At 26.4% G+C, this 26,270-nt stretch overlaps 1 protein-coding gene across 1 annotated transcript; it reads right to left on the bottom strand.

Annotated features, from left to right (window-relative positions):
• Positions 1-3,715: 3,715 nt before the first annotated feature.
• Positions 3,716-26,250, bottom strand: hh (hedgehog signaling protein). The gene is made up of 3 exons (XM_073961283.1): positions 24,974-26,250; positions 12,693-12,954; positions 3,716-5,223 (listed from the first exon to the last, which is right to left on the bottom strand). Exons 1-3 carry the CDS (start codon positions 25,517-25,519, stop codon positions 4,568-4,570), a joined length of 1,464 nt encoding a protein of 487 aa, XP_073817384.1. The 5' UTR covers positions 25,520-26,250; the 3' UTR covers positions 3,716-4,567.
• Between the last annotated feature and the right edge of the window lie 20 nt (positions 26,251-26,270).

The following is a 26,270-nucleotide window of genomic DNA, read 5'->3' as shown; positions in this document are numbered from 1 at the left end:
AATATTGGGTATGGGCTTCTAAAATACTGAGGTGTTATTATTGGTGAAATTTAAAACCGAATATTTTTGACACTCACTGTATGTCCACACTTTTGGGTACCTCCCACACAAAATTTCGGATAAGTTTAAGACGTGCTCTCGAATCACTTTGATTTATTGTAAATAGTTTTATTTCGACCTTATTCAATTCTTTATTTAAATTTTTTGAAAACTTTGTTTTCTCAGGCTTTGATTTTTGTTGAAGCAACTTGCATTCGCTGCCTCAATAACAACGGTAATTTTTTTTAGGGGCGAAAGGTGTAGAAACCCTTATGGCAGCATACGTAGAGGCTGGAGACTCTCGAACTGATCAACCGATTTGGTCCAAAATTAGGCCTTCGTCATATTTTGTCCATACTTAGTTTCAGTTCGAAGATGAGCTATGCCGGTAGACAAATTTCGGTACTTCTTCCCAATATTTACAATGTCACTAAAATGGTATGCGCTATATCTCTTGGGCAGGCCAACCAATTTCGTCCAAACTTTGGATCTTCTGATATTTTGTCCAAATTTAGTTTAACTTCTAAAATTGCCCATATTGGTTCTCTCCTAACGGTGCCTTCCCTACAAAAGTTCAACATTTGTGTCTAAGTGCAGTTTAGGGTCTCTTCGAAGATACTTTGGAAATGTACACCGATGCTGTTCTATGTGGTCCTGTTTACAGTGATATTATGTTTTCCGTGGACAAGTCCATGCTTCCTGGCCTTACTGAAATGACTAGTGGGCGCGATATCTATGGAAATATATGACTCCCGAAATAAGATCCACTTCCATAATAGACTATTCCTTCAAATGCCTCCTTCGCAACACTTTTGAACTTTAATCATAATCCACATTTTTGTCGGCGAGTTCAAATGTCCAAAAAGGGACAACAAATTCTGAACAAGACAAATACATTGGATCTGTCCGTACTTTGTACTTTCGAGATGACCATTCAGGATCAAGGCAGTTATTATGATGGTATCGCAAGCAGTTTTTATGAATTCAGAACAGCCCGCTTTTGATTGCCCCGGAAATCAGGATTGACGCAGCCCTTTCCACACTAGATCAAAGATAGCCTATCAGAAAATGCGACATACATATATGACATATTTTTGGGGTTGATTTCCACGTATGATCTATCCAGAATCAGTAGGTTTTCGACAAAAGTAAAATTATAGCGTATTGGGTGGGTTTAGGATGAAGGAAGGATATTTTAACACTATTGTAAAGGAAGAATCTATTCATTAATGGAATCCAGGAAAGTATCTAGCAAGGTTTTAAAGATTATGAATACCAAGAGAGCATAACGACCGAATGACTCATCTACATCACTAATAGACGAAATGAAAAGACTTCAAGAAGACCTCCCAATCTTTGCGACGAACATACATATACAAAGTATATCTTGTGGTCGGACTCCCCAACTTTTACCAATAGAGTTCTTGCAGGAATAGAGTACTACAATATTATTACGCGTTAATATGCACGGTGCTCTTGAATCAAATTTAAATGGAAGGTGCTTACACCTGGGAAGTGTTTGAGGATTCTGAATCTACAATATTCATAGATAAGAAAAAATCGAAAAAACCAAAAAAATCGCCGGAGCGCTTTATAAATAAATCGCGATTCAAGTTGACTTATTTAGGCGTTTTTTAGGTTTTCACGATTTTTCTTAGAAACCGAAAATCCTATCAAAATGACACAGAAGAAAATGTCGTAGCTATGAAAATTATCTACAAGATTGACCTTTGAGATATTGAAGTTCAAATTGGGACAATGCACTGCCTGTATCGCCACCTTATAAAACAATGTCATGAAGGGTGCGCCTTAACTAACTTTTAGTAAAAACCGCTTACACAGGGGAAATTTTTGTGAATGTGAAACAGCAATGCTCATAGATGAGAAAAATCCAAAAACAAGAAAAAATCGCTGTAGGGATTTTTAAATAAATCGCGGTCAAAATTCACATTTTTAGTTGTTTTTTAGGTTTTCACGATTTTGCTTGGAAACCGCAAGTCCAATCGAAATAGAGCTAAAGAAAATGTTGTAGCTGTGAAAATTCTCTACAGGATTGACGTTTGTGATTTGTTCTCAGGCTGTACCATTTTTGAGATAAAGAAGCTCAGTTTACATTTTTAGGTTTTTTTGCTAGGATTTCGCGATTTTGCTTGAATACGGCAAGTCTTATCGGCATGGGTCGTGAGAATATCTTATAGCTGTGAAAATTCTCTACAAGACTGGCTTATGTAATTTTTCCTTGGTTCTACCATTTGTTTACATATATAAGTTTAAGTTGGGAAATTGCAGTCATGACATTGTTTTATAAGGAGACGATACAGAATTGAATTGAATTTGAATTGTCCCAATTTCAACTTCTATATCTCAAAAGTTGTAAAACCTACGAAAATATCGTTAAGGTCAATCTAGTAGAGAATTTTGATACCTACAACATTTTCTTTTTTTCCATTTTGATCGCAAAAACCTAAACAACCCCTAAAAATGTCAACATGAATCGCGATATATTTAAAAAGCGCTCCGGCGATTTTTTTGTTTGTTTTTTGACTTTTCTCGTCTATGAACATTGTAGTTTCAGAATCCACAAAAACTTCCCATGTGTAAGCACCTTCCATTTAAATTTGATTCAAGAGCACCGTGTATGGGTATGAATTGATTATGATCCTGCTTTTCAATATCACCAATCCGTTCCACAAAAATAGTGAAAATTCCTGAGCGTTATGAAGTGAATCAAGCTATACATTGTTGAAATCCCCTATCTACATATATCATGGAAAGGTGTCAAAGTAAAATATCAATTTCTTTCTTGTAGGGCACTACCATCTCATGTAGGGCTGTTTCTGCTGACTTACCACTGATGTATGCATTCTGAGATTTGATAATATTCATGGGATTTAGTTGTACCCTAATTTCTATATTCAGTAACGTTTCATTTGTATTCAATAGAATGGAAGAAAGGCTAATAGGTCTATAGCCTTTAGGTAACGTGGGGCTCGGTTTTTCAACTTTGGGTATGTAGGTCACCTCAAGCAGGCCTCAAAAATTTAATTTAGAATTCTTAACACGGTTTTCGGCAAAGACAATTTGGTGAAGTACAATAACGCCAAACAGTGATATGGATATATTTTCTCAAGCATTATTAAGGACGACAACAAAATTCAAGCTCAAAAATTTGTGTGAAAATTTCCTTTTGGGTTCTTTTTATACACACAAAGGGCTTCAATCCCTAAAAGGAATTTTCCACCACCCCAATGGTCGTGTTGCACAGTGTAATAAATGCTATTATTAAGAGTTTTAATAAACTCTTAACGGAGGCCTCGATGAAGATGAAGGACAACACTAAAATTGTAAGATAGGAAAATGGCCACAATTGGTGCTAGTTATAGCAGCTCGAAAGATCAGGGACTTCGAAATCTATTGGTCTGTTCCTTTACTTTTGAATATGGTAAAACCGGCAAAAGTAGTAGAAGTTGTAAACTGCTCCCATATGAATGGTATGGTGTCCGAAGTAAAGGAACGCTTTTCGAGTAAAAAGTGGTAAAACTTGAAGATTCTTGCACGTAAAGGAACAGAGCTTATTTTACATTCGACTGCCAAAATAAACGTCACATTATATCCCAACCTAATATAGTAAAAATACGATTCCCAAATGTTACCCTTTCTAAAATAAAAACAATAATTTTATTTGATGTTTAAAAATGTTTTTCGTATTTTATTTTTCATTAAATTAGTATTGTTTTATTTTGTGTGTTTTATTTATGTTTTATAGTTAAGTATTTCATTATTGTTTGTAATTCAATAAAAAAAAACAAAATCGATTAAATTGTTTATACAAAAACATTTGCCAAAGCGAAAATAATAAATTATATAAATAATATTAAAGAAAGGGAATAGAATAGAATTTGATTAAAGATAAAACGATAATTATATACAGTATATAAAATGTATTTAAATAATTAGAAACATACATATTACACGCACGCGTTTATTGAATTTAAATTAATTAATTTAGTTTTTTATACACAATTAATTTTTTGACTTAAAACAGATATTTTTATTTAATTACACCTATATCATCATCAGCTACATACATACATACATATTTACATAATATTTTTTGTTTATTCCATTAAATTTTTGATTGGTTATTATCACTCACATATTTAGTTTTTGTTGTTTAATTGTTTGATTAAATAAAATTAAATATATTATTTATTTTTTTAATTTGATGAATTTACAATTTTTCTTTATGTGGGGGAGGGTTATTGTTTTCAAGGACATGAAGTCAACTCAAATCCTATTTGTGTTTTTTTTATTTTTTTTTTTCTTATTCCATTTTGTTTTTGTATTTCAAGAGAATACTAAGCGCATGCGCATTTTCATTTGATTTTTTTATCAGGTATTGAAAATTCCATTATTTTTTTTATTTTTTCTCGTTTGTTTTATCTACTTATAAGCTATGTTTTGAAACAATCAAACAAATAACTAGCAAAAAGTTTATGTTTTAAGGTTCCATGTTCGGCCACTTTCATCAATGTCTCCATGACTTGGGTACTAGATAATTTTTAATTCCATACAAAGTCTTGCCATACCAATGGACACCATTTTGCAGTTGAGCTGTTGTGGTGCTGCTGCTTCCCGAAGATGAGGGCATGTATGACTTCAAGAGGGACCATATTCTCACGGGAGCATAACTCCAGTGGGCCAATTTTTGACTATTAACAACAGCATAACAGGAGGCGGCCACTGAATTTACCACAATGGTACCCTGTTTGGTTAGGGGTGCCACAAACCCATTTTTCAATACCGCTCTCAGTTCCACCACACGTTGTGGCCTCAAAACACCTGTTGAGTCATGGACAAAGACATGATCTCCCTCTTGAACACGATCAGCGAATACATATTCTGTTAGGGAATTTTCACGATTCCAAATCATTATCAAATGGGCGGGGGTTACAGTCAGAACGGCACCTCCTTCTGTGGTAATTTGCACAAACTCCTGGGATTCATCTAAATTGCGATCCATGAATAAAATAATTTCGCTATAAATCGGTTCGCCGCGTTCGTTAATGCTCAGGACACGATCTCCAATACGTAAATCGGTCATGGCTTTACGTTCTCCTGACTCGGTTAGCACGGTACTCTCTTTGGTAAAACAACCACTGTCATGAGGTGTGTGAGAGGAATCTAAAATGAGAAAAAATAGGGAAAGGGTATTGATTAGTAAAAGAGTTTCAAAAAAATTAATTATTTCAATAATATTCAGAAAGTGTAAAGAATAGAGCAAAACTTGTAAAGTGTTGTTGTTTTAGTCTTTCCATTCCACCTGTGCTTCTTTGCGTTAATCTCTTGCCCCTGACTACGTCAAGTCAAGTCACAATGCCAAGTTTTTAAGCCATGCCACTCCTAAATCCCAAGATTTGCCAACCCCTAATTAATCCCCCAACATGGCACGCTTGCTCTACTAATCTAGCTAGGGCTGGGACTTGTCTAATCTAATTAAGCATTAACAATACCTTGGCCAAAAAAGGACATCCTCTCCCGTTTCCCAATCCCATTATTAGAGTCAAAAAGCCTTTCACAGTTGGCAAAATCCAAATACCCTGCCAATTTTTTTTAAATACAATTTTTTGGTTTACGTTTTTCTTTACCCAACAAGCTTAAAATTGAGCTGGCTGAGAAAAAAACAAGATAACATTCAGGGTGTTGATTATCTCTTCTTTGTTCTTTAAACCCTCATCCATCCAACAAATGGCATATCAATATCACGTTCTTTTGTATGATCGTGTGTGTGTGATGGATTTGTGTTTGCGGTACCCGGCTTTTGGTAAACTGATCTTGTTTTCTCAAGAGATTATGGTTATGCAGCTCTGGTTTGGGTTGCCTCATTCATGGTAGACTCGAGCCAAAAACAAAACAGATTAACGTAATTTTCATACCCCTAAAAATGGTTGAATGCTGCAATTGTAATCCATCCATCCAACCATCTATGAGGTATAAAGGGTGAGCTCAGTTCGTTTACCTGCCGAGGTATTTTAAGCCAATTGTAATGCCATGTTGAAATATTCTCAGGTTTTGCAATTTTGTGTGTCTGTGTTACTGGGGCGTTTTTCTTATCCTTGTTATAAATCAAAATATTTGAGGTTAAAAAATCTCATGTAAGACAGCACATTTTTGACATAGGATCTTGATAATGAAAATGATCAGCTAAGTAATTGTTGTTGGCATACAAAAAAGGCCACCCATGTTATTTTCAGGCCATATTTTATTTATCTCTTTAATAAAAACAAATAAACGAACAAACAATCTTTTCTTTTTTTTTGGTTACCATTTAAATCAAATCTAACAACGCCCCTTAAAAATAATATAATTCTTTAAGGTAAAAGAACACACTGCTCAACTTTCTTCTGAGTTTTTATGATCACCAAAACCCATTGTGGTAACTGATACACAAAGATTATCTATATATTTTGTTGGGTTTTATTGATGATGATCCAGGGGCATACCATTCAAATGTTAATGGTGTGAAATGCTTACTGGCCTAAAAGCAGTAGACCCCATTTATTGTGGCCATATCTCTAAAGAAAGCCATACATTAATAAACCATTAACCGAAGTTGTAATTTTATTATAGTTAGTGGCCAGCAAATTGATAAAAAATATAAACAAAACAAAAACTCCCTCAAAACAGACTATGGGTATGACTTCGATTCATGTAAAACAACAAAAGAAGTGACCGACAAATGATAAAAATCTGGGACAGCAGGACACACAAACAAAAAAAGGGTCAACCACCAGACCACACATTTAGTGGTTATTGATTTGACATAATTGTAACCACATAAGGCAGGCAGGGCAAGGTTGCGACAGTGGCGGTGGCGGCATGTAATAAAAAATCAAACAAAATTCTTTAAAGATCCTTTTACAACAGGATCAATAATTTATACACAAAGTGTCAAGTGATGGCGGTTAAGTGTTTTTTGTGTCACAATATTTTGTCTAATAGTTGAGAGTTTGTCATTTGTCAAAAATGTTGTTGTTGTTATAATAGGAGTAAAGTGAGTCCAAAGTGACCAAGCAGGGGTCACAATGATTGTTTGTTTTTTTTTTTTTGTTATTTTCTAATTTCTTGCCGCCTTTGAAATCCAAATCCTCTGGGGAGAATTTGAAATCAAGTTGAAACATGAATGAATGAAAGAATGGCAATAAAAGGCCACACAATTTATATGAGATGGCAATTTCTATTTTTAAAATAATATTAAGAATTTTTAAATAATAAAGAAAACTGTTATATGAAGGCCTATAGAAATCTTTTTTGTATAATAGTTTTTCCTTTGTGAAAATACTATGTACTGTATGTACATGTTCTCAAACAAAATATTTATTTCAATAGGACAAAGTCGACTTTAAATTTTCTTTTTATACTTGGTCTGTTCCAGAACTGCAAGAATCTACTAATTTTTACTATCTTTACTATTTTTTCTATAACATAAAGGAAAAATTTTTATCGTAGTAAAAAATTGTAGATTCTTGCAGGTTCTGGAACAGAGCATCTATTTTTTTCATTATATTCTCATTTATTTAAATTTATTTTTTATTATATTTTATTTTGTTTTGATGATTTTTTATTTTATTTTATTGATATAATTTTATTTTATTGCTTTAATAGCTTCTATTTTAATATTAGTGTTATTTTTATTTTTTATTTCATTTTATTTTATATATTATTTATCTTATTTTTATATGTATAAAATAAATATTTTATAAAAAAAATAAAATAAAATACAAATAAAAAATAAGAAAAAAAAAAACAATTTTAATTAAAATAAAATGAAATATTAAAATAAAATTTAATTTAATTTTAGTTAATTTTTATTTAGTTTTCTTTTAATTTGTTTTATGTTTTATTTTGATTTATTTTATTTTTTTATAATTTTATTTATTTTTAATTTATTTTATTTCATTTCATTTTATGTTATTTTTATTTTGCTCTTATTTTATTCTATTTTTATTTTTAATTCATTTTATTTGTATTTTTTTGCATTTTATTTCAATTTTATTTCTATCTTATTTTACTTTTTATAATGTTTTTATCTTAATTTTATTATTATTTTTATTTTAATTTTATTTTTTATTTTTTTAATTTTTAATTATTTTATTTTTATCTAATTTTATTTAATTTATTTTTAGTTTGTTTTTATTTTATTTATATTTTATTTTATATTATTTTATTTTATTTTTAATTTGTTCTTATTTCATACTATATTTATTTTTACTTCATTTTATTTGTATTTTTATTTGCATGTTATTTCTATTTTATTTTTTTCCTTTTTATTTTGTTTTATTTTACTTTTTATTTTGTTTTTATTTAAATATTATTATTATTTTTATTTTAATTTTATTTTTTATTTGTTTTTGTTTTTTTATTTTTTAATTTTAATTTATTTTATTTATTTAAATGTTCATTATAATAACAAATTATAATTACGAAGCACTAGCAACAAAGGCTTTTATTTATTTATTTTGTTTTTACTTTGAGTTCTTATTTTGTTAATATTCAATTTTATTTTTATTTTATTTTCATTTCATTTTAATTTTATGTTACTTTATTTTTGTTTTATCTTTATTTTATTTGTGTTTTTTTTTTTATTTTTTTGTTATTTTTACTTTTGTTTTTTTTTGTTTATTTTATTATTATTTTTATTTTATATTTTTTACTTTTTTTAATTTTAATTCTATGTCATTTTTTTTTTTTGTTTTTACTTTTATTACTTAATTTTGTTTTGTTTTTATTTTATTCTGTTTTGTTTTATTTTATTTTATTTTATATTATTTTATTTTATTATATTATATTTTATTTTGTTTTTATTCTAACTTTTATTTTATTTTACTTTAATTTTATATTTATTGTTTTATTCGTATTTTTATTTGCATTTTATTTTACTTTTATTTTCATTTAATTTTTATTTTTAAGTTTATTTTTTATTTTTAGTTTATTTATTGTTTATTTCATTATTATTTTTATTTTAATTTTATTTTTTTTGTTTTTTATTTTCTTTTTAATTTTATTTCTATGTTATTTTTATTTTGTTTTTATTCTCATTTTTATTTTATTTTCATTTTATTTTGATTTTATTTTATTTTACTTTAATTTTTAATTTTTGTTTTATGTTTATGTGTATTTTATTTGCATTTTATTTTTATGTTTACTTTTTATTTTTATTTTCATTTTTTTATTATTAGTTTATTTATTGTTTTTTTAATTTAAATTTTATTTTTTATTTACTTTTTTTATTTTATTTCTATGTTATTTTTATATATTTTTTTCTTTGATTTTATTTCTATGTTATTTTTATTTTGTTTTTACTTTTATTTTATTTTGTTTTATTTTATTTTATTTTTTTATTTTATTTTATTTTTGTTCTCATTTTTTATTTTATTTTCATTTCATTTTGATTTTATTTTACTTTAATTTTATATTTATTGTTTTATTTTTATTTTATTTGTATTTTTATTTGCATTTTTATTTTATTTGTATTTTTATTTGCATTTTATTTTTACTTTTATTTTCATTTAATTTTTTGTTATTTTTATTTTTAAGTTTATTTTTATTTTTAGTTTATTTATTGTTTATTTAATTATTTTTATTTTAATTTTATTTTTTATTTTTTTGTTTTTTATTTTCTTTTTATTTTTATTTCTATGTTATTTTTATTTTATTTTTATTTTATTTTCATTTCATTTCATTTTGATTTTATTTTATTTTACTTTAATTTTTGTTTTATGTTTATGTGTGTTTTATTTGCATTTTATTTTTATTTTTACTTTTTATTTTCATTTTTTTATTTTTAGTTTATTTATTGTTTATTTTATTATTATTTTTATTTAAATTTTAATTTTTTTTTGGTTTTTTATTTTTTTAATTTTATTTCTATGATATTTTTATTTTGCTTTAAATTTTATTTTTTATTTTGTTTGTTTTTATTTTATTTTTATTTTATTTTCATTTCATTTTGATTTTATTTTATTTTACTTTAATTTTTAATTTTTGTTTTATGTTTATGTGTATTTTATTTGCATTTTATTTTTATTTTTACTTTTTATTTTCATTTTTTTTTATTTTTAGTTTATTTATTGTTTATTTTATTTTTATTTTAATTTAAATTTTATTTTTTATTTACTTTTTTGATTTTATTTCTATGTTATTTTTATTTATTTTTTTCTGTGATTTTATTTCTATGTTATTTTGATTTTGTTTTGTATTATTTTATTTTATTTTATTTTATTTTATTTTATTTTATTTTATTTTATTTTATTTTATTTTATTTTATTTTATTTTATTTTATTTTATTTTATTTTTATTTTATTTGTATTTTTATTTGCAATTTATTTTTATTTTTACTTTTTATTTATTTTTATTTTTTATTTTTAGTTTATATTATTGTTTATTATTTTGTTTTTATCTAATTTTATTTTTATTTGATTTTAATTTTTATTTGATTCTGATTTTATTTTCCTTTAGTTTTTTTATTTTTCTTTTATTTTATTTTGTTTTTTATCTAATTTTTATTTTATTTTAATTTTTTAGTTTATTTTTGAGTTTTATTTTATTTTTATTTATTAAAAATTGAATTTTTAATTTTTGAATTTTTAACAAAATATGTGTTTATGTACATATTAATTACTCTCTGTTGTTTACATTACGATTGGTGTAAAGCCGCATTTACATCAAAGCAAAAACATAAATGGGACCTTTATAAATTTCTTTAACCCACATAAGAGCTATAATTCCTGTCCTTATTAGACAGCCACAAATTGACACTATTTAACTCCAACATGGTTTAACCATCACTGAAAGCTAAACCCTGCTGATGATCGTGAAACCATCTTAACATGCCTACTTTAAGCTTTAAAATTTTCCCCAGTGTAAAATCTCATATCCTTTGAGGAGATTACATTTTTTCAAAGCATCTTCTGTTCCTGCACCAATGTTTTTTTTGTTTTTTGCGAAACATGTCTACAATGGTGTTTGTCGGCCTATCTTCTTTAGCCGGAATTTATACAAGTTGTTGTTGTTGGCATAAACAAGTTTGTTGTTTTTAATTTTTCTGGGCTGTCGTGAGAAGCAAGCAAACCAACAATCTCAGGGATCTCACGAACTTGGTTTGTGTGGAGTTTTTTTTCTTATTTTTGGCGGGTGCAATTGGTGGTTAGTATTTTTTTGTGTACTGATTTTTTGTATTTCTTTTTGGCATGTGATCAACAAGATCAGTGGTATGGCTGGCTGGCTGGCTGTTTGCTAGTTGTTGTAGTTAAAACAGGCTTTAAAATTAATTTCCAATGGGCTAGTTGGTCTTGCTCTTTTTGTGCTTCTTCTTCATCTTTAAGTCAGTTTAAATTTTCTTAAAGAGAAGATGATGCTGCTACCAATGCTAATAATGATCATGATGAAGATGGTGATGGCTGGTTGGTTGGTTGGTTACTTTGGTGTTGTTCAATATATCTTGGTTGTTGTTGGTGTTTTACGCTCATAAAAAACAGGTATTTTTAAACACATTGTTAATGAAGCATGTTGGATAAAATGGTTGTTTCTGCTTTTATCATGTATTTGCCGGCCTATAGAAACTTAAACAGAAAAAGAAGCTGAAGAAGATGAAGTAAAAGAAGCAGTAACCCCACCACAACAACTCCAATAACAAAGAGATGATGCCGATACTTAAGCTGGTAACTTTTATGTAGTTGTTATTGTTTCTTTTCGAAATATTCCGGTTTTGTGGTTTGTTAACAACGATTCGAAAACAATAATAGCAACAACAACAACAATGGAAAAACCATGAAACCTTAGCTTAACTCCAAAAGGCTGCAGTAAAAGTCATCAGGAGCCACATCATGTATTACATGAATGCCTATGAAAGCGTATTTTTTAAAAACTACAAGCTTAAGTGCCACACGGCTACTAAGGCAACAACTACTACCGATGATGCTTTATTTCAACTTGTGGAATTTGTGTCGTCTTCTTAGTGGCATGGAGTTCAAGTTTTGTTCTCATGGCATGAGAAAGTATTTTGGGTGTCGTTTAATTTGACAGGCACAAAACCAAAAGATATGCCACAATAAATCGGCCCAAGAATAAATGTTTTTTTTTTTTTTTTTTGTTTTATTATTTTAGCCATCACAAACAAACAGTAAAATGCCAAGAAACCATTCATCTGCCAGAATGATCATGATGCTAATGATGATAATGTTCGACCATTCGAGTTCATTTCTAAATGTTTGAAAGACTACCTGTCCGACCATTTTTTTGAGCATTTCTAATTGCTTGTGATTTGCATGACTACACAAATCAAATTTACGCCTTAGCTCCGAGCTTCTTTTAACACACAGTTACTAAATACCAAGAATTACAACTTGTTTTGTAAATTATGCAAAACTGATCGCCTGTTAGTGTCAATTCCTATGAAAATCATCTGGAGGCAATTTTAAACAATTTTACACAAATTATGTAGACGAAAGAAATTGCTGGACTAATGGTTAACTATTAACAACCACAAGATAAAACCTATGGTGTGACTATTTTTATGACACTCTATTATTAACACTTTCAGGGAATTTTTTTCTCTTAAATTGTTAATTATTAGAATTTGTTGAGAAACTTACCAGATTTAACAGAACAGTGGATATGGGCCCGTGTCTCATAGTAAACCCAATCGAAACCAGCCTCAACTGCCAATCTTGCCAACATTCCATATTTACTACGATCACGATCGGATGTGGTGATATCCACAGCCCGTCCTTCATAATGCAACGAATTGGCATCATGTAAATATTCCTCATCCCAACTTTCGGTAACACGCAGGCGTATACCAGGCCATTGATTCATAACTGAAATGGCCAAGGTGTTGAGTTTTTCTTTGCAGCGCTAAAAATGAAAAAAATAAATAAATAAATGAAAAAACAATAAATAAAAATGATAAAAAAATTTAAAATAAAACAAAAGACTTAAGACACGAAAATGGATAAGGAGAAACTCAAGGAGAAAAATTATATAAAATTATTAAAAAAATATATTGAAAAATGCAGATTTTCTGTTTTAATACAAAATAAATGGTACAAGGGCACTTTATTCAGAATATTCTAGATTTTCTTATTCCCCTCAAATCCGTTTTTAATTAATAAAAGATAAATAAAAATTAAAAACTAATTTTTCAAATTAAACAAACGACTTATGGGTAGTTTACAATATGTGTAAATGTCATATGACATGAAATTTTCCATCGTTAAATATTCACTAATATGTGGAATATTGGAGATTTTCCTTACGCCATTTATTCTGTGCGTCCACCCCAGCAAAAATATAATAAAATTACGTCTCCACATTGCCTCCGTGGGTAGATATGGAATGTTTTTATTTCGTGTCATATGACATTGATAGATAGTGTAAACTACCTCTTAAGACACATGTATATATTAAACAAACGACTTAAGACACATGTGTATTTATGTTTAAATAATTTGAAAAATATTTGTTATACAAAAGATTTGATGCAAATGGAAATTATTTAAAAAATATTTTTTTAATTAAAAAAAATAAAAAAATTGAAAATAGTTTTTATTTAACAAAAATTAGTGTAAATGGAAATTATTTAAAATATTTTTTTTTATTTTTAACAATTTATTTTTTATAATTTTTTTTTTAATTATTTAAAAAATTATTGCTTTAATAATAATAATAATTAAATCATTTCAAAAATATTTTCATATAAAAAACTTGGTGCAAATAGAAATTATTTAAAAAATATATATTTTTTAATTTTAAAAAATTTATATTTTTCAGATTTTTTAAAAAAATATTTTTACTGCAATATAAAATGTATTAAAAATAGTTTTTTTATTTTTAACGATTTATATTTTTATTTTTTTTTTCAAATTATTTAAAAAATATTTTATTTAATATTATGGAAAATAATAGAAAAAATTATAGCTTTTCTTATTCCCCTCAAATCTGTTATTTAATTATTAAAAAATAAATAAAAAGTAAAAACAAATTTTTCAAATAAAGCAAACGACTTAAAACACATAAATATACTTAATTTGAAAAATATATGTTATACAAAAGATTTAATGCAAATGGAAATTATTTAAAAAATAGTTTTTTAATTAAAAAATAAATAATTTGAAAATATTTTTTTATTTAAAAAATTTTGTGCAAATGGAGATTTTTTAAAAAAATATTTTTAACAATTTATTTTTTACATATTTGTAATTATTTTAAAAATTATTGCTTTAATAATAATAATAATAATAGTTTTTTTTAACTAAAAAAGAAATAAATAATTTGAAAATTTTTTTTTATTTAAAAATTTTAGTGCAAATGGAGATTATTTAAAATAATATTTTTTTTTTTTATTTTTAACAATTTATTTTGTACATATTTTTAATTATTTTAAAAATTATTGCTTTAATAATAATTATAATAATAATAATAATTATAATAATAATAATAATAATAATAATAATAATAATAGTAATAATAATAATAATAATAATAATAATAATAATAATAATAATAATAATAATAATAATAATAATAATACTAATAATAATAATAATAATAATAATAATAATAATAATAATAATAATAATAATAATAATAATAATAATAATAATAATAATAATAATTAAAAAATAATAATTTAATAATTTCAAAAATATTTTCATATATAAAACTTGGTACAAATGGAAATTATTTAAAAAATTTGAAAAATATTTTCATATAAAAAAATGGAAATTATTTAAAAAAAATATATTTTTTTAGTTTTTATATATTTTCAGATTTTTTTTTTAAATATATTTACTGCAAAATAAAATTCATTAAAAATAGTATTTTTTAATTTTTAACAATTTATATATATATATATATATATATATATATATATATATATATATATATATATATATATATATATATATATATTTTTTTTTTTTTTTAAATTATTTAAAAATATTTTTTTTGATTTTATTGAAAATTATTGAAAAAAATCTAGATTTTCAAATTATTAATTATTAAAAAATAAATAAAAGAGTAAAAACAAATTTTTCAAATAAAGCAAACGACATAAGACACATAAATATAATTAATTTAAATAATTTGAAAAATATTTCTTATTATTTAAATTTGAAATATTTCTTATTATTTTAAAATTTGAAAACCTTTTTTATTTAAAAGATTTAGTACAAATGTAAATTATTTAAAATATTTTTTTATTTTTAACAATATATTTTTTATATATTTTTTAATTATTTAAAAAATTATTGCTTTAATAATAATAATTGAAAAATAATAATTTAATAATTTGAAAAATATTTTCATACAAAAAATTTTGTGCAAATGGAAATTATTTAAAATTTTTTTTTTCATTTTTAATAATTTATATTTTATTTTTTTTCAAATTATTTAAAAAAATATTTTTTTAAATTATTTGAAAAATATTTTTTATATAAAAAATTTGATGCAAATGGAAATTATTTAAAAAATATATTTTCTTTCAATATTAAAAATGCATATATTTTTTAAATTATTTAAAAAAATATTTTAAAATCAAATTCTTTAAAAATAATACCCCATTTTGTATTTTCCTCATCCCCTAAATCTGTTAATTAATTTGTAAATACCTAATGCTCACTCAAAACATAACACAAAATCACGAAAAAAATAAATATCTTCAAAAAGGCCATGACTGTGATAATGTTGTCATAGATTTTGAAAACTTTTCTTTACTTAGGCCTTAAAATAAATATTTATATTGTAGCGTACGACCAAAGTACGCCTAAATCTACAATTGATGGGTTGTTTGAAACACTATTCAAAATTATTTAAAGAAGGTGGCAAAACGAATTTATCTTAAAGGTAAAAAACAAATACCATCCTTTTCCCTCTCCCCCTTTTAAATGAATATCAAATATTTACATTTAACAAAAGAGTAATGAAAGAGAAAAAACAAAATGTTTCTTTATATTACAGCCGCTATTTACTCTTCAAAAAAATTGATAAAAAATACTGATCCTTTAACCTTTTCCTGAAATATTTGTTTCTATTTCTTAACAATATATCGCAGCACAAAATCAATTATTACCGGCCGCCCTGGGTAGACCATGTCCTTGTTATCACATTAGAAATCCTTAAAGGCCAAAAATGGCTGGTTTTGTGTGCAAACAATCATCCTTATTTCTCTTGTCCTAAACATGTTTGGTGGTATTGATGATGCTAAGCGTAAAAATCAATTAACCACAGTATCTAACCATAGCCACAAAACATACCCACAACAAACCATGACAGTTAGTTTGAGAAGATTCATGTGGTTTTAGTTTGGTTTTATGTTGTGGTATTTTACCATGCAGGAATTTGTCACACACCATCTTAAAGCCAATGGCATAGAAGCCAATGGTGGCATAAGGTTTTTTTGTTTGTTGTAAATAGTAAATTTCATTTGATAAGCATAAAGAAGCAGGTTTATTGTTTTATAATTTTCCAGAAAAAAAGGAATTTGAGACAGATTTGAATGGAAAAAATTATAAATGAAAAATGCTTGTTTCCTAAGTTTTTTGTTTTAGGAAAAAAAATAGTTTTCATATTTGGTCCATAAAAGTTGAGTATTGTTGTAAAGGGGGAGGGGTGCTTAAGCGTGTCTCTTAAATCTTTTGTTTTTCGAGCGTTTTTTTATTTTCATTGTTGAAAATTACCACCAAAAAAATAAAATAATAACAATTTCCGGGAAACAAAATATCTATTATTAATCACAATTTCCTTAATTTTTTATAACTTTTTTTAAAATTTCAAAATTATTTTTGTAACTAAATTAATTTTACTGGAAAACTTTTTTGATTTGTTTTTTTTTTTTATACAAAACGCAATTATTTTCCTTGAATTGTTTTGGAAAATCCATTATTATTCCAAAAATTTTTAATTTTATTTTATATTTTTATGTTTTATATTATTTATTTATTTATTTTTTATTTCAAAATAATTTTTGTAATTAAATTAAATTTTCTGGAAAACTTTTTTTGATTTATTTTTTTTATACAAAATAAATTTATTTCCTTGAATTGCTTTGGAAAATCCATTATTAATCAACAATTTCTTATTTTATTTATTTTATATTTTTATTTTTTATATTATTTATTTATTTTTTTTAATTTCAAAATAATTTTTTTAATTAAATTAAATTTTCTGGAAAACTTTTGTTGATTATTTTTTTTTAATACAAAATAAATTTATTTTCCTTGAATTGCATTGGAAAATCCATTATTAATCAACAATTTCTTATTTTATTTTAAATTTTTATTTTTTATATTATTTATTTATTTTATTTTTTTAAGATTTCATATTTCATCAATTTGTACCAAATCACCAAACACAGAAAATAATGAAAATTTCTTGGAAAATATTTTTGATTTTTTATATAAAAACAACAACAAATTTTGCTTGACTTGTTCATACAAATCCTTTACGCGATTACGATTATTTAAAAAAAAATATTTTAAATTAAATTAAATAATTTAATTATTTCCTTCTTAATTTTGTTTCACCCAAGAACCCAACTTTTTTCCTTTTGCCTTGTTACCAACATTGTGGCAATACCTAAATTCCATACCCAAACCCTAGTCACTAAACAAATAACCCCATCACCTTGGTAGACAATCATCATCACCATTATTCGTTGGTAAACACATTATAATGCATTTAGCATCTTTGATGCTTTTTGCTTCATCTTTACATCTTCTTTGTTGATCCTAACCGCTCCTAATTATTTAAGACTATTTAACCAACATCAACAATAAACTTTGTATTTACTTTACGCACCCAGTATCAATGTATTTTGTTGTCAGCTTTTTTATGTTTCTCCTTTGGTTAAGGCAAATAACATGATTTTCTTTTGTTCGTTAATTGATTAACAAATGGAGAGGGTGTAATGAGACTTTCTCCATGTTATTCTTCAAAGATCCTATTTATTCTCACATTTAAAGAGAAAAGGAGATAGCTTTACATTGCAGTTAATTTTCAGCATGTTGAGTACATTTATACGAGAGGAAATAAATGTCTCTCTGTAATTACGATGTCCACTCCATCGGATAAGATTTATACATCGGTAGATATTGTCGTTAATTGCAATTGTTTTGTACTTTAACATAGTTGAAAGAACTTTCATTTGTAAGTTGTGATGCCTAATGCCGCATTTACACCATTGCAAGCGCTTCCACTTCTAAAACAAATATCCATAAAGGAATATTTGCCATCAAAATCGTTCGGTATGCAGACATTTAACCCAAAAAGCTATTACGATTTTAATGCTTTTTACGACATCCATGTAACATGGCAACCATAGTAACCATTATGGTCATCATCATTAAATCTCTGGTCTATGAAATATGCAACAATATGTATGTATGTATTCTAAAAATAGCAAATTTACTCCTCAAATCCATCCATCCTAGAATATCCAGCAAGCCACAGTGTTGTTTAAATTAATATCATTAAAATGCTTACTAAAGTTAGTTTTCATATGGATGTATAATTGTATGTGTGTATTGTATATATGTATGATAATCAAGGGGTAATACAGGAAATCTCAGGTACTTGTACTCGTGCTATTAACATTAAATGACATCCGATGCGCCGCCACACACATTGTTCTGGGTGCCGGTATTCTTTTACAAATATCAGCACCACTACTCACAAGTAATACAAAATGAGAAAGGACTTGTCAAGAGGGAGAAAACCAGAAGAAGAGTTCAAGTGTGAAGGGGTGTTAACAAACACAAAACAACAACCGATCATTGCACCGATCATGGGCATAGGGAAAGGGAGTGGGGAAGGAGAGTGGTGTTACCACCACTTAAAGTGATTTGCTAGTCACAAACTCAAGGGGTTACCGCTGATGGCATATAGATACAAGAAATAAGAGCTTAATATTCTTGGTTAGGAAGGGGAGTAGAATTTGTTCTTTCCTTTTTTTTTGTGAAATGAATACCAAAAGGGTGCTTTGATTTGTTAAGCAAACCTAAAAATAATTTCTTCCGTTTTCATAAGTTTTCTCTTCCGTTTAGCTTTTAAAGGAACTCATTAAAAAACATGATGAGAGGATCTTAAATATCTGATTACCCTCTTAAGCAAAATGATTAATTGACTGAATGACAATATATCCACCATCCAAGTTAAGCAACCCCTTTTTAGGAAGCAAAACGCTGAGATTTTGCAGGTGCTTAGTTGCCTCTATTGTGGCATGTTGTGCAATTTGAGAACTAAATAGTTTTTATAATTTTTTTGTAATGTTTTGTGGTTTTTATTGACTTTTTGTGGTTTGGATTTTATTACAAATCCAAAGTCCAATAAATTATTGTTTTCTTTTGTAAGGAAACATAACAGTATTTGGTCAAGTGCAAATAAACAATTTCCAGCTGAGAGAAAATGATGGATTAAAATTTTGTAATATCCATATATTTGTTAATTCCCTACTTTGTTTGTTTTTCTCGTATTATTTGTTTATTGGCAATAAGGAAGCCAATAATAATCATTTTGAATAAGCTCAAAACAATAAATGTTTATTTTTTTAAGATTTCCAATTTCAATTCTAAACTAGAAATAAACAAATAAAAAACTTATGTGAGATCATTGAATGGAAATTAACTTAAACAAATTTCAATCACTCGCTCATTCGATACGATTTATTGTGACATAAACAAAATGCATGAAATTAAAAAAATAAACCTAGCGAATGTGACTCATAAAAAGAAATACAATGATGGATTTTTTGATTATTATTTTTTGTGTCATTTCCCCTTTCGTGTTGACCTCTTTAGCCGTGTGAATTTGTTTCTCTTTTGAGATGTTATGATATATATATATATATTTTGACATTTATTGGCACTTTTGGCTTCTTGATGTTATATTCTTGATAAATATTTATTATAAACACATAACAATAAAAAGAAGAAAATACACAAAAAGGTCTTGCTGGACTTTATCTTGACATCTACACTTCATTTCAATTTTGGTGAGTGTTTGCTCCTTCTTGTTATAAATTCCCATAAAGCCCAAAAAACTTAACGCCACTCGTTCAAAACCGTTTTTTATGCCTGTTTCTCCCCCTTCGCCTTTGTTTATCACTTTGTTGTGCTGTGATTGATATAAACTGACAGATAATATGCCAAAAAAGAAACCATGTCAAAAATCTTATTTATTCACAAATTAGAATTGACAGCTGCAAATTATGAAGCTTATCTGTCCAAAAATCTAAAGCAGATTATCCACTCTTGTCTTTCTCCCTTTCTTTATCGCGATTTGAATTACCATTAATTGGTATCATATTTTCAAATGTTTGAAAATTAGAGCTTTGTTGTGTTTTAATTGAAATAATTTGAGAACGATTAAAGGGAGAAAAACGAGCGTTAGATATAATGAATAAAAGACCTTGGGTTTCGCGCTTTTGCCACACTTAGTTAATCGCCAATAAATATCGAATTACTTTGCATTCCAAACCATTTTGAAATATGTACAACATTTGATAAACATTTTAACAAATAAAAAAATTACCATTATTGAGGAAGGAGTTAAATTTTGACTTGAATTATTTATGCGCCTATAAAATCGTTTAATTTAAAGAATTCTAAATAAATGTTATTTATTTTGTAATGTTTGTCTAACAAATTTTATTAATTTTTTTAATTTTAATTTTATTTCAAAAAGTTAATAGTGACATTTTATTTATTTTTCACAAAATGTTTACAAATCGATTTATTCACTTTGTACTTTTATTGGTTTTTAAAATAATTTAATTTGTTATATTGAATCGTTTAATTGAATTTTTAATTTTTTATTTAACTTGTTTTTTTTTTTAATTTAAATTTAAAATGTTTAAAAATTTATTTTTTTAAATTGTTTATATTTTTTATTTTTAAATTAATTTCTCGTTGGAATTTTTATTTTTATTTTTCTCTTTTATAAAATGTCTGTATATGTTATTTATTTTATTTGTTATTTTCACAATTTCATTGGGATTATATTTAATTTTTTATTTAGAAACATTTAATAAAAAAAAATAAATCCAAAATTAAATTAAAAAAATTAAAATTAACTAAAAATTTAATTAAATAATTTATTAGAAAATTTTATTAAATAAATTCTATTTAATTTCTTATTTTTTTTTAAAGTTTCATTTAGATTTTATTTATAAATTGTTTATTTAAAAAATAATTAAAATTTAATTATTTAGTTTCTCAATTCTTTTCATAAAACTTTTCTAAATAGAATTCATTATATTTTTAATTTTAAAAAATTTCTCTAAAAAATATTTAATTTGTTACATTATTAATTGAATTTTTACTTCTTGGAGTTTTGGTTTGGAATTTTTATGTAATTGAAGTTTTATTTATTTTTTACTTTAATTTAATTTTTTAATATTTTTTTAATAAAATGTTTGTTAATATTATTTAATCGATTTGTTGTTTTAACAATTTCATTGAAATTTTATTTTTTTTAGAAACCTTTTATGAACAAATACAAATAAAACCAAAATTAAATTTAAAAAAAACAACATTAATTTAAAAATGCAATTATTTAGAAATAATTTAAATTTAATTTGTTACTCTTTAAAGCAAATTTCATTTTGATTTTATTTAACAGTTTCAAAATAAAAAATAATTCAAATTTACATTTTTTCTTTTTATAAAATGTTTTTAAAAAGAATTTATTAATTTTAATAATTTAAAAAAGTATCTAAAAAATTATTTAATTCGTTATATTAAGTAATTAAACTTTTTATTTGTTTTTATTTTTTCAGTTTTTATTTTTCAGTTTCTAAATAAAAAAATAATTCAAATTTACATTTTTTCTTTTTATAAAATGTTTTTAAAAATAATTTATTAATTTTGTTAATTTAAAAAAGTTTCTAAAAAATTATTTAATTCGTTATATTAAGTAATTAAAATTTTTATTTAATTTGCTTTTTCTAATTTAATTTTAATTTTATTTGTTTTTATATTTTATAAAAGTTATAAACCTTTTATAAACAATAAAAACAAATAAAATTAAAAAAAATACAAAAATTAGATTAATTTTACTTAATTTTTTTTTAATTAAAAGTTTAATTATTTTTCTCTTTTATAAAATGTTTCTAAATATTTCTATTTATTAATTTTTCATTTTTTATTATTTTTATTATTTTATTTTTTTCTTATTTTTATATTTTTTATTTCTATAATACTGAAAAAATGTTTCTAAAAAAAGTTCCTTATTTTTTCTCTTTTATAAAAAGTTTCAAAATAAATGTTATTTAATTTGTTATTTTATTTAGATATAAATTTAAATTATTATTTTTACCTATGTTTGGTTCTGCTAACTTAACAGTGCCGTATGCCTCCATAACTGCACAATAACCTAATGGGTGCTCTATTGCTATCATAACAGTGTACAACACAAAAAATAATTACAAGATAATTCGGCCAGATTATGAAAGAGGACCGAAAAAAAGAAGACACGTGTATCGGCGTTTTGAAATTTTACGTCGGAAAGTAACCTAAATAGGCGTGGCAATTTCCGCCCATTTCTACAGGTTTTGAAATATTCGACATCAGATTCCTTGGAATCCTTGCATTTTAGGTATAAAGTGTCTTTAGCAATATTACAGACAACAATGCGGGGTATCTTTTTATGAACAAAATTAACCCTCGTGCGAGTCACTAAACGGGTCTTTTTGGTCCGTTTTTTCAAAAACATTTAAAAACTCATTTAAAATGTGATCGTATCAGATCAAAATATTTTACAAAATTATTTGACATAAAATTTTACTATAGGTCCCCGAATACACCAAAACTCTAAATCGTACCTAAACGCCAGGAATCTGCCAAAAGTAAAATCACGTTTTAGGGTTAATGTTGTATTTTATCTGAGTTTATTATGTTTTGTGCCACAAATCTTCATTCTAGATAGAAGGCGTCAAAGACAAAAATATTCTCCATCAAATTTCAATATAAGTCGCCGAATAAAAGATATATGTATTTACAATATATATCAAGAAAATATATACATCAAATTTGCCAACTAAGCACAAAAATATTTTTTGAATAAATTTGTTTTGTTCTTTTTTCGAGTTTATGCATGAAAGTAACATCAAATTTAGTTTTAGACGAAAGGTGTTAAAAGAAAGAAAGAATTCTACACAAAATTTCACTATAAGTCCCAGAACAAACCAGATATCTACCTAAAATACTTTGTTAATAAAATGACGTTACAAAATTAGATAATTTAGGTAAAAATTATTTTTTAAACTTTTAGACTCTTAATTAAAATTTATTCCATACTGAGTCAAAATCTCCGAAAATACTTCACTTTTTGGGGATTGTGTCAAAAGAAGTAATGTTCAAAATCAAATTTCATTATGAGTCTCTGAACAAAAGAAATTTGTAGCTATAATATTTAACATCTCCAGAAGCTTTCGCTTTTTATATATGATCTAAAAAAGTTTTTTCACTCCATGTGTTATGATCCTGTTTTTGATCAATTAAACATAGTCTCCCTAACATTTGTGACAACATGCCAACCCTTTGTGACATTTCCACTACTCAACTCTTTGATGGCGAAATATTGCATGGAAATCAATTTTTCTCAATTTCCTTCTACACTCACATATGTCAGCTCAGTTGAATCCTTTATAAAAATTCCAAAATATAACTCTTTCAAAGCAAAATATTTCTAAATTTCCTTATCGACATAAGTATAGTATGACCTTCAAGAAAACAGTAACACAAATAACCATTAAAAATAACCTTGCAATAGTCCATTTATGTCATTCCATGTTCAAACAAACAATACCAAAGGTCCTTGACGTTGCTGCTTAAAAGGTGAATAGTTACGGTTCCTGTGTGACATTCGAGGTCATCGTCTGCTCTTCACTGCTCAATAATATGTGTGTTTTTGTCTCTTATAGTTTTTGCTACTTTCTTTTGTCATTCCTCGAGTCGTGTGACTTTTAACCTTGGCAAGTAGAAACATAAAATCTAACAGCTACTAGAACGGGGGGTAGTAGTGTTTGCTAACAAACTCCTGCTTAATCTTAATGGGTCAGATATGTCCTTGTACCATTTGTTTCCTTTGGAGTCGTATCTATTTTGAATTGACAAAACGGTTTGACACCATTAATGGACGTTTTTGTTGGAGTCCAAATCGAATTCAAGGATATTTTATTTCAACTACCGTTATGGAAGTCTATTGATATTCTGTCACGTGACTTAAAACGCTTATTTTTATTTTCGTTTGGAGGTCAAATGGGAAAGTCTGTACTTTGCTCAATGACAGTATTAAATAGAGAACATTGCAGATTTTTTGTCATTTTCAACAAAATTAGGGAAAATCAAACCCTGGTCCACTTTTAAGTATAAGAACCATAACTAGACATTGCCGAATATTAGGTAGGAAAGGCCCATGTTTAGAAAAAGCTTAAATTTCTTAAGATCCCCCAAGTTTCAAGTCCCTCCATACAGAAAAAATATATAAAAATATCACCCCTCTCGACCCCACTGACTGTCATCATTTTCCATTTTATTATTATCAACTACTCATGTAAACAAATCTATCATTTACAGCAATTAACTAGAAATCGTTAACCCATAAAGTTTAATGCACCTGAATGAAACAATAAATAAATAAATAGAACAACACACCTCTCAGGCAAAGAATGCTTGCTTATGCTGAGGCTTAAGATTACACTCTCATATATTCAAACTTTAGATAACAGTATATTATCTAATATTGTTATCTAAAGGTTTAAATCAATTAAGTTCAAGTGGCAGATATTTGCAAGACTGTACACACAAATCTTCGATAAGATACCATGAGGTCAGTTACGAAAAGAATTTGCAATAAGATATGATAAAATTGTACTTACCCTTGTCATAACATGATCGGCTCCAGTACCTTCCTCATCTTTGAATATTATATCACGATTATTGTTAAATTCCAATTTCTTGAATTTGGGTGAATCCCGTTGTATGGCACCTTCGCTAACGCCCGATGCACCCAATGTTTGTTCCGACATATTTGGTACATGCTGTTTAAACACCAGAGGTGTCAATTTTCTTTTACGACGAGGACCGCCAATACCTCGGCCGGGACCACAACCGGCGGCTGTTGTAAAGAGGCTGGCCACCAACAACAACATGCAAATGCGTCGAAGCGAAAAATACGTTGCAGATGATGACGATGATGCTGATGAATTTAATCCACAATTGGTTTTGGGTAACCAACAGAAGGCGGTTTTATTAAATTCCATACCGCCGCTGCTGCTGGTATGACTGCTGCTGCTGTTGCTTGACTGGTGGGTGGTTTTGCAAGAGGACGACTGATGGTATTTATTGTTGGCACAAATGTGACACTTATCACAGGACATATCAGTGGTACCTTCAATACAGGGTACACGTTGTTCAAATTCCATTTTTTATGCAATTTATTTTCTTTTTCCAAAAAAAATTTGAATTTTCAATCAACTTCTTTTCTCGTAAGGTTTTAATGGATTTTGAATTTTTATTTGGGCTTTTTATAATTTATAATCCATTATTTCTACATTCACTCAAACACATTTCACAATTATTTTTTTCAATATTGTTGCACAATTTTTTTTCTTTCTCGGCTATTGCATTTCTTTGCCAAAACTGCAGAACTAAATTCTATTTGCAAAACAAATTTCTCTCAGTTCATATTCAGGCACTAACTAACACTTCGCAGAACAACGACGGCGACTCGACTGCGACTCGGACTACCGTTGCGTTTGCTTACTGATTGACAAATGACACTAGGGTATGAGGGTGCTTTCAAGAACCCCGTTGGTGTACGACGCACTAAACACAAAATATTTGCCTTTTTGCCGTGTTTATCCTACTACTGCCTGCTGGTGTTGGCTGGCTATTGTTTTGTCTCTGTGTTGCCTCTATTACTGTTATCTTCTCCTGTCTTTTTTGGGTTCGAACGTGTTTGCTGGCTTCTTTAAATGTGTGTGTGTGTGATTTGTTGGCCCATTGCATGAGAATGAATACCTTACACGCACACAGGCAAACGCAAAATCTCTGCTCCGAGTGAACACGATATTCACTCAATCACTTAGTTCAACCAACCGACCGACCCGACCAACCATTCATTCATTTATGCGCGCCATTCATTTTTCCCAATGTTTCCGATCAATTGAGCCC

The sequence above is a fragment of the Musca autumnalis genome, unplaced genomic scaffold (assembly GCF_047663935.1).
Source record: "Musca autumnalis isolate F117 unplaced genomic scaffold, ASM4766393v1 scaffold_1, whole genome shotgun sequence".
Taxonomy (NCBI): Eukaryota; Metazoa; Arthropoda; class Insecta; order Diptera; family Muscidae; genus Musca; species Musca autumnalis.
Note: the sequence above shows the minus strand (reverse complement) of the source record. Positions and strands in the feature narration are given on the sequence as shown.

Excerpts from the sequence above, each read along its gene's own strand:
- hh (XM_073961283.1), bottom strand. The coding sequence starts at position 25,519 with ATGGAATTTGAACAACGTGTACCCTGTATTGAAGGTACCACTGATATG. Across the intron at positions 12,955-24,973 it reads CCGATCATGTTATGACAAGG|CGCTGCAAAGAAAAACTCAA; the intron begins GTAAGTACAATT and ends TTTCATTTTTAG. Across the intron at positions 5,224-12,692 it reads CCACTGTTCTGTTAAATCTG|ATTCCTCTCACACACCTCAT; the intron begins GTAAGTTTCTCA and ends TTCTCATTTTAG.